A 10,103-nucleotide genomic window follows, 5' to 3' on the forward strand; every position below is an offset into this window, starting at 1 on the left:
CCTTGTAAGGTAAACCCTTCATTTGGCTAAAATTCCTAAATTTGAAAATTTTCTACTTGATCGATATACCTATTTGAAATCCTTGAATTTCTTATCACAAACCTGATTAGGGATATGCTATCTCTTGTTTAACCTAGTAGGGCATTTCATGTTCTCTTGAAATGAAATATTCATCTTATACATCCTTGGACGGCTTCATGCATTAAGACTACCTCTTATTTGGGATCATTGTAAACCTCAATCACCCATGCATTTCTCATTCATCACTTTGCTTCACTTTTTTGCTTTTTTTTTGCTTAGTGGATTCCATCACCATACTCCTTCTTATCTATGTATTTTGAATCACTTGGCAGGTTTAGGTATCTGGGTTTTTGATGACTTGTAATGTACTAGCTTAGATCACATCTCCTAAAACTTTTCTGCCATATGCTATTAGCTCATCATTTTCATCTCTTTGATTCCATTTCTTTTGCTATCTGTCTCAACTTGGTACTCTTATACTTTAACTTATTATTTCATATCATGTACTTACCTTTCTTCTTTGTATTTTCAGGATGCCACCAAGAAGAGGCAAAGAACCCGTAGAGCCATCAAGGAAGAGAGAGATAGGGTCATCTACATCTAGGGCATGGGAGGACTCATCTGACTATGATGAGATGGTCTTCTACAGTACGAGAGCTGCGTCTTCATGGAGTACCTTCCTTTCACTATTGGTAATTTTGGAGAAACAGTTGAATGTGAGGCACTTTTCTCGTATTCACCTCCTGGAGAGGTTTTCTGCCCTGGGTTGGGAGTCCATTCTCAACCTTAACCGGCCGTGCTACAAAGATTTGGTGAGGAGATTCTACTACAACTTGGATGCCACAGAGGAGGAGGGGGAGTTTGCCATAGTCAGTATGGTGAAGGGTGTAGAGATCATCCTTACTACGGATAGACTGGCAGAGATTCTGGGTATCTCCTCAGAGGGCATGCACTACTACAGTCCTCCCAGGACCCGAGGCATAGGCCCACTGATGAGCCGGGACATACAAGAACACATCTATGAGGTGATTAGTGGTTCACCAGCGAGGCCAGCATCGGAGTTGGACTTTTCCCCTGAGGGTAAGGTGTTTGCTAGGTTGGTGTAGTTCAACCTAGCTCCTATAAGCAGTCACCGGAATCAGGTAGGTTTCATGCCCACATACCTAGCTGCTTGTCTGTTATCTACCCTTGAGGGCAATATACCTAGATTATGCCTCCCCAATTTCATGCTAAGTTCCATGCATCACCATGCCTTACATCCCGAGGATGCCAACCTACCATATGGCAGAGCCCTTACTCTAGTCTTCGAGCACTTCACAGTCAACCTTACTGAGGAGGAGGGATCAGTCCCGAGGGACAAGTTTGCTACCAGAAATTTGAGGCAGATGAACCTGCATGCCTTGATGATAGAGCCACAGGCGGCTGGGGAGTAGGAGGAGGAGGATGTAGAGCAGGAGGAAGGTGAGCGTACCAGAGATGATGGGAGTCACTTCCCATACTAGGAGGAGATCAGAGAGGAAGAGGTTATGGAGGAGGTGCCCTTAGACACTAGGGCAGTAGATCCTACTTTCCATACAGCTGGCGGTTCTAGATCGGCCAAAGCTAGTGGCCCAAACATTCCTACTGCTTCTGGCACATAGCCTACGGCTCCGCCACCTACTAGAGAGGCACCCAGCCTTCAGGATATCTTATCAGAGTTGAGGTCGTTGAGAGATGGTCAAGCTGAGCTCAAAGGTCAGCTTGAAAAGAGTGTGGCCAGGGAGCAGGAGCTTCTCAGGAGGGTGGAGGAGAACACCAGTAGAGAGCTCCAGATGTGGAGGTAGTTTGGAGAGATGAAGTCTAGGTTTCGGCAACTTACCTGAGATATGTACCACTCTTCTAGGGTGATCTTCGTGGATGTCCGTTGTGTACAAAGGAAGTGGTGCGCCTCTATGATTGATTCACTCATTGGGATATGCGCCTCAGCATCGACTCTCGGGTCCACTTAGGATAGCCTTTCGATGTCTCTAACTCTTACTCTGACTAGTGCTCTAGACTAATGACCTATTATCTTCTTCTAACCTTTTACTTGTCATTTTTATTTGACTTCTTTTTAGCTTTATTTGGCAGTCTTGACTATTTTGGGTTTCATAGTAGACTTTCTTTCCTAACTTACATGATCGAACTAGTATAACTTTAAGAAATGATGGTATTTGTCATTCATTTTGTAATTTATTCCATCGGTATACTTAAAGTTTAAATTGTGGTCATGATAGAAATTGTAAATTTCTGAATGGTTTGTTTATATTAAATTGAGTGGTTTGATGGCCATCAACACGGCCTCCATATGTTATTATCTTATTATTCTTGTTGTCTATCAGGTTTCTTATGTTTGAAAATTTTTGATTTTCTCATTTTACGCCGTTATGCTGTCAAAATTTTGTTAAAATTTCCACTATTAAGTGAATTCTAAAACTAGTTAACCAAGATTCATATTAGCAATGTATGCCATGAATGCAATAGTTACAAATCTTTACATTTAAAATTTAAAGCTTTTAAACTTTTCATAAGGTTTTTATTTTCGCCCACCCTAGACCTATTATAGCTTCCATAGGGTCTAAGCAGTATGTTGTAGGCAGGCAGAGCATTTCGCTCTGATACCACCCTTGTTACACCCCGCTCGCACTAAGCCGAGTCGGTGGCTGAGTTAACACTAATTAACTCACAAACTTGTCAGGATCAACAATGCAATACCTGCAATACAGCATACATCTACTAATCTAAGATCAGACCTATATTTTCAGCGAAAGACCTGTTCATAATAATACCTGTAATTGTTTCTCAAATACTTGATACCCAAATTGAGTTATAAAATTTACATACAATTGGGGCCGAAGACATGATTTATATATATAAAAAAAAATATAACAATTTAAGCATCACCTAACAAAAAGGGGAGTACATCAAAAAGAATCAAAAGAATCACACAGGAGTCACAGTTGCCACGCAACACAATCTTCGCATGTGCAATCGGCACCTTGCTCGAACTCATCAGGGACCCACTACTCCTCAAATGGAAACTCTACAGTGGGGCCCAGCTCTTGATCACTAGGCGGGTAACCTATAAAATCATCTAAAAAGAGTTGTGCATATGGGATGAGCTCACTAGCCTAGTAAGTGGCAAGGAATATCACACAAGGAAAACCAAACACAAACAATCACAGCACAAATACGCCTATATGCAATTCATTTTAACCCTATTAGCCTAACAACATTACTAGGTCATAGGTTTTTGTGCTACTCAGAACCACAATGCACGTATACCCCAGGTACAAGCCACGAACCTCATCCAGTGATACACCCATAGGGTTGTCGGAGAAGGCCCACCGTTGGTACCAAATTTAAAATGCAAACCGTCTTCCGATAAATTTAAATGACAGAAAGTAAATGGGTGACTCCACCCAAAATAAAAGCAGTACGATCAGCCCTCTGAATATATCATCGGGGTTACCGACTGTCCTAGCAATCAGTCGTGCATGCTTCTAACTGCTACAGGAGGTCAACAACTACAACCCAATGCTTCCCCCCAATGATCCCCCAACACGTAAATCCCTGTTGGGAAGGGTCATAGCATAAGGGTAAATCACATCCTAGCCACATGCCTCTACATAAGCATAGTACGATTACATTATGGCACTGCGTCCCATGCCACGTGCCACCATGCACTCTTTTTTAAGTCGTCTACGGCATCTAAAATCTAGCATGCATATTATGTTTAAATGAAATTCCTCCATCACATACATCAAGACATAATGAATATTTCATCATAAAGCAAAACATAGTATATTATGTAAATGCATATTCAAATACATGATATGGCATATGTGATATCTAGTCTACACACAAGTAATATGATGACATGGCTAGACTAACACATGTTAAATGATACGTAACATTTAAATTTAAATCAGAGTCCACTCCCCACTTGTATATATATATATACGGTGCTTGTACCCGGTACGAAAAAATCTAATGTGTGGGTACACGTATATTGAGTGTAACCTATTATAAACATAGGGGTGTCAATATCTAAACCGGACCGGTTAAATCGGATCGGACCGAACCGATTAAGCCCGATCCAAACCAAACCAGTGGCTTATTGGGCCGGTTTCGATTTGTATTTTAAATTGAATCCGATCTCGATTCGGTTCGGGTTAGACCATTGGGCCACCAAAAATGTCAGAAATGTGCACCAAAACCGGAATCGATCCAAACCGACTCGAGATAAAACCGAGCTTAAAAGTTAAAACTCACTAACGGACTAACCTAAGTGGGCCAACAAGCCCAACACTCAAGTGGGCGAAGCCCAAGTGTCCAACCGAACCAACACTAGCCCAAGTGCCCAAGCCCAACGTTTATCAACTATTCAACTTCAACCTGTCAAAAGAATTTTAAAACCCTAATTTTTCAAAAGAAGAAAACCTAGGTTAGTGAGCGACAGAGCGAGTGACGCCGTGATGCCGTGACGCCGTGACGGAGTGAGCAACAGCGGCCAGCGGCTATGGCTAACGCTACTGACCTGAAACTTGAAGTTGCAGCGGCTATGGGTTCTGAAACTTGAAGTTGCAGCGGCTATGGGTTATGAAACTTGAAGTTGAAAGTGAAGATTGAAGCCTTAATGACATACGCAGTTCACACTTCACACTACTCTGAAGTCTGAACCCATTTCGAAGCCTGCTACCTGCTGGTTGCCGATCGTCCCTCGACGGGTAAATTTCAAAGCCTGCTGGTTGCCGATCATCCCTCGACAGGTAAATTTCGAAGCCTGCTAGTGCTAGTTGCCGATTGTCCCTCAAAAGGTAAAACTCTTTTTTTTTTTTGTTTGATTGCACGGTTTGCACCCCTAGACAGCGATGACAGGTAAAGCCGTAAAGCTTGTGCTTTAATTGAGAACCAATGTTTCCCTCCCTCACAGGTTCGTCTTCTCTGTCTCCAAGCAAGTCCATCTATCTGAGTATACAATCCATGAAGTTGAAGTTCTTCTCTGGTTTTCTTCTCTCAGTCGTTGAATTTTACTGAGCAAACTGTGTAACGAAGTTCATAAGTAATGTCGTATCTTCTGTGCTTTTCATTCCCTTTTGCTGGTGTAATCCAACACCAAGTGTTCGTTTTTGTATCTATTTGGTTTTGATTAGTCTGTGAAGAAAAAAGTTTTGGGGTTAGGTTAGGGTATACTTGTTAATCTCTCTCTCTCGCGTTGATTTTTCTAGTTTAGCTTTAATTTGTTTCCGCTTTTGTTGAATTTCTGAGTGGGAATTTCCCCTGAAATGGTGGAAACTAGGGTTTTTTAATCAAGAAATTCGATGGAGATGTTGAGTACGCGGAGGAAGGCGAAAGACTGCAGCATTCCGGAAATGATTTCGTTTTTGCAGACGGCTTATAGACCGATGGATTTGAGGAGGTGGAGAGGAAGTTGATGTTGCGAGAACAGAGGTTGAAGATTTATAAGGAAGCTTTGGAGGACAAGGTGAAACATGCAATGAAATGCGAGGTTGAACTAGAAGAAGAGTTGAAGGATTATCGAACTAGGTGTAGAGAGTTGGAAGAGACGAGGAGAAATGTGGACGAAAGAAACAGGGCCTTGTCTATCGAGATTGAGAGAGTGAAGAAAGAGAGGATCTCTCTTGGAGCTTGTAATGGCTTCATACCAGTTTAAAAAACCGATCCAAACCGAAATGAACCTGATAAATCCAAACCGGTACCAACCCGAACCCAAATCGCACTGAATCCGACACCGGACCGAAACGGATAAATCCTTAATGGGGCGGTTTCGGTTAGTTCCAAAGTCACACCGAAATCGATGGAACCGGACCGAAACCGCACCAACCCGAACCGTTGACACCCCTATATAAACATAATGGTTTATCATTCCACTATTTTAGGGTCAAAATCATCATATTTGAACACTAAATTTTGGTTTAGAATCATAAATGGGGGTTACCCATCAAATTTAGACCAATTCTGAGAATTCTGAAAAGACAGGTGGGTTAGAGCCAAAAATCGGTGGGCTATGTAGCCCGTCGATTACTCCAGAACTTGAAAACTGAGTTCTGGAAACTCAGGTGGGTTAAAACCAGAGAATAACCCATCGATTTCAACCCGTCAGTTACTTCAGAGTCTAAAAACTGAGTTCTGGGAACTCAGGTGGGTTAAAACCAAAAGACTGGTGGGCTATGTAGCCCGTCGATTTCAACCCGCTAGTTACTCCAAAGCCTAGAATCTGTCGATTTCAGCCCATCGATTACTCCAAAGCCTAGAATCTGAGTTTTGGGAACTCAGGTGGGCTAAAACCAGAAGACAGGTGGGGTAAAAATACCCCCCTCTTTGAACGAAATCTTTCCAACATAGTTTCTGACTTTCCTCCGGCTTAGGGAATTTGTTTGTGGACGATCCGGTGACTCAAATCACTTGTCTAAGGTCCAATCATGTACCCTCAACTTAGATCTAAGATCAAATCAAAAGAGAATGAAGATTCTTACCTCTTCTTCAGGAATACCAATGAAACCCTAAATTTCACTTCTTTTGCTCAAGAACCTCCAAATATTCTAGATCTTCACCCACACTCCTTTCAAATATTTCTAAATCATTATCCACACCTTCCATTAGACCTTAGATTTGATTATCCAAATAGGATTAGTAAGATTCAAGTGAGTTCTTTCCCAAAAATCAAAAAGAGGGTTTAAGGATAGGGTTTTCCTAAGAATCCTTGGCATGTGTGCAATACCTACCTCAAATCTAAGACCTCGGTAAGTTGATCTTAAATCCGGGCTTGAAACACCAAGACCCAGCTCCGGTGAAGCTCTGTAGTCAACTTCCCCTTCTTCTTCTTTCTTTTTCTTCCTCTTTTCCTTTCTTTTTCTTTCCCTCTCTTTTTTACTCTCCCACCGACCAACTAACATTAATGAGGGAAAAGACAATTAATCTCTCCCTTTTATATCTGGGCACCCAAAATATCTTCTAAATCTCAAGTAGGTCAAATCTTAGGTGGGTATATCTCAGGTGGGCTAAATCTCAGGTGGATATATCTCAGGTGGGCTTCAATGGGAATAAGCTCCCACATAATAGTGGATTACATTGGCACCCACAAATACTAGTATGTCCCTTTACTTTTTGTACATGACCTCGTGGTGCGTGCAAGTGTAAGGCTTGGGTGGACATATTGCACTTAGTATTTGCTCGGTCGTATCAGGCCAACTCGAGTTCAAAGTCTCCATATGGTACTTGTGTCGGTTATCTCCGGTTTAGCCCTTATATGATCAAACCAAGCTAATGCGGTTAATTAGACCGAATTTAGAAAGTAGGGTATCATAGCGGTGGTGATGATGGGTGGGTGTTTGGGGTACCCAATCAGTGGTTTACAAGGATATAATGGGAACAAATCATTTTTATAATGAAACTTGTTAACAAGGAACCATATGTCCGTTTTCAAACTTAAGGAACCTAAAACGTTTTTTTTACAAATTCAAGGCACCTCAAAGGTAATTTATGTAATTTACCCTTCTTTTATTTTTGGACCAAATTTTTCTGAGACCACGATGAATGGGCATGGGATCAGGAGGGTAGTTTTGGAACATACTAAAATCCTATAAGAGTTTCTAAACCCTAAGATGGTGGGTGCAGAACTTTCTCATTTATTTTTTTATTTTTTGGTCAGGATCATCCTCTTGATGGATTTGCATCCTCACCCGTATGGGAGAGAGCCCGCACATATCCAACGGCTGAAAACCCCTTGGGGTTTCACCAAACCCATCCCAATTAAAAGATAAGACCGAAATTAATGACTCTGACCGAAATTAATGACTCTGTCTTTATTGTGACATTAATTTCTTCCATTTCATTTATATTGATATATTGATATATTGATAACGTTTCTCGTCCTCATCCTCAAAAATTTTCCAATATATATAAAGAAATATATTCCTTCCTCTTATATATTATTTCCTCATTTTAATACTAGAAAATTTATAACGTCATCCCCTAGAGAATACCACTAATAGAGAGACATCCCCTGCATAATACCAAATTATGCTCGCACCCCCTACTATTAGTCTCAGTTACAGAATATACATTAAATGCTAAAATCAGCCGGTATCTTTCTTCTTCTTTTTTTCAAAATACCAAAATACACTCCTAAAAAGTGAAGTACCTAATATACCCTCTCTTACCCCAAATCAAAAACCCCTTCATCTAATAACAGAGATCACAAAATGAGCAATAAAGCGGAATCGATCTATCCTAATCCAATCATCGTCCAAACCCAAATGGGAGCAATTCTTTGGTTCGAATTTCTCTCTATTCTCTCTCCAATCTCCACTAATTTTGGTTTTCTTGTGCAATTCCTTCTCTTTCTTTCTTCTTCTTCTTCTGCTTTTTTTTTTTTTGTTTTTTTGGGGGTGGGGGGTTGTGAATTCAAAACCCATGATTCCCAAAAAGAAAAAGATATAAACAGTAATTGGTCTCTTATGTAGATTTTACAGCTTGCATTCTCTTTCTTTCTTCTTCTTCATTTTTTTTTTTTTTTTTTGGGTGTGGGGGGAAGGGTGAATTCAAAACCCATGATTCCCAAAAAAAAAAAAAGATCTAAACAGTAATTTGTCTCTTATGTAGATTTTACAGCTTGAGAAACGATTACAGGGATGGAGAAGGAGGAGAAGGGTTTTGCTCCTCTCAAACCCATGGTGAAAGTGAAGGGTATTGGGCGGTTAGTGTAAAATGGGATAGGGTTACATGTTTTAGTTAAAAGGGTAAAATCGTTATTTCAAAGTCTCACTTAACATAGATTGACGTTAGGGGGTGCGAGCGTAATATGATATGCAGGGGTGTCTATCTAATAATGGCATTCTCTGGGGGTGGCACTGTAAATTTTCCTTTTAATATTCATACGGAAAAAAGAAACAAAAACCCTATAAATTCAAACTGTTCTGTAGCTGGCAACCCATCAACCCAACCATGGCTTCAGCCCCAACAGCAGTTTCTTCCTCAATCCTTTTCTTTACTCTCTGTCTCTCTCTTTTTCTGTGATGTTTCTGCATCAGTTCTGAAGGGCAATGGAGATCTGATTCAACAAACGTGTAAGAAGACAGACAACTACACACTTTGTGTATCTCTGCTTCAATCTGATCCTCGCACTGCATTGAAGTCCAACCTCAATGGCCTTCTTAATATTTTCATCGACATTGCGATCAAGAAGGCAGCTAGTAACAAATTGTACGTCGACAGACTACTTAAGGCCGCGAAAGACGAAGAATTCAAGCAATTTCTTGATCTATGCAAGAACGGCTATGTGCATAGTATTTCCCATCTTCGAAAAACTTTACCTGAATTGAAATCTAAGACATATAGAGCATTGCAGGATGATTTGTTTGACGCTCGATTGGCTGGTGAACAATGCGTATTTTCAGGTCCCATCTGTAATGTGAAATTGTATAGCAGAAATGAAGATTTTGATCACTTGTGTAACTTTGGTTTGAAGGTTGTGGATCTCATTTATCCTCTCATTGATCCAAACCATAAGCCTCTTTTGGTTTAATGATGAAGAGATATATGTAATAAAGATTTTGGCTAAATAAAGTTTCTGTTCTCTCCTCTGAATACATTTGGTTTTCTTCCCCTTTTCCCTCTGGGGTCAAGATAATGAAAGTTTGATTTTTTTTTTTCTCAATTTCTGTAAAATGTTAATTAATAAACTTCACCACCATCTGCAATGTATGGGATTGATGATAAGAACTGAAATTTATAACACAAATTATCATACATTCATGAAAGGCTTCTTGGGTTTCTTTGGATTTCTATAGGCTTTGCTGCCTACCTTTGATGCTGCCTCCACAGGCAAAGCAGAATTACCCAGTTTATTTAGCCTCCATCCAGTTTGTAAACCAATGGAATATAGAGAGAAGACCAAAGACACCATCTTCTTCACCACAAACCTGAACTCAACCTTGCCGGTGGCTTGTGAGGCTGAGGGGGATGCACAGGTTCTGGTTTCAATGGTGCTGGAGGCAGAGGTGAGGAAGCCGGGGGTAGGGCGCGGCCATGTGGGCAAG

At 40.7% G+C, this 10,103-nt stretch overlaps 1 protein-coding gene across 1 annotated transcript; it reads left to right on the plus strand.

Moving 5' to 3' along the window:
• Positions 1 to 8,713: 8,713 nt before the first annotated feature.
• LOC122087888 lies at positions 8,714 to 9,651 on the plus strand. Its single transcript, XM_042657010.1, has one exon. The coding sequence runs from the start codon at positions 8,867 to 8,869 to the stop codon at positions 9,587 to 9,589; it is 723 nt and encodes a 240-aa protein (XP_042512944.1). The 5' UTR covers positions 8,714 to 8,866; the 3' UTR covers positions 9,590 to 9,651.
• The last annotated feature ends 452 nt before the right edge of the window (positions 9,652 to 10,103 follow it).

Source organism: Macadamia integrifolia, chromosome 9 (assembly GCF_013358625.1).
Source record: "Macadamia integrifolia cultivar HAES 741 chromosome 9, SCU_Mint_v3, whole genome shotgun sequence".
Taxonomy (NCBI): domain Eukaryota; kingdom Viridiplantae; phylum Streptophyta; class Magnoliopsida; order Proteales; family Proteaceae; genus Macadamia; species Macadamia integrifolia.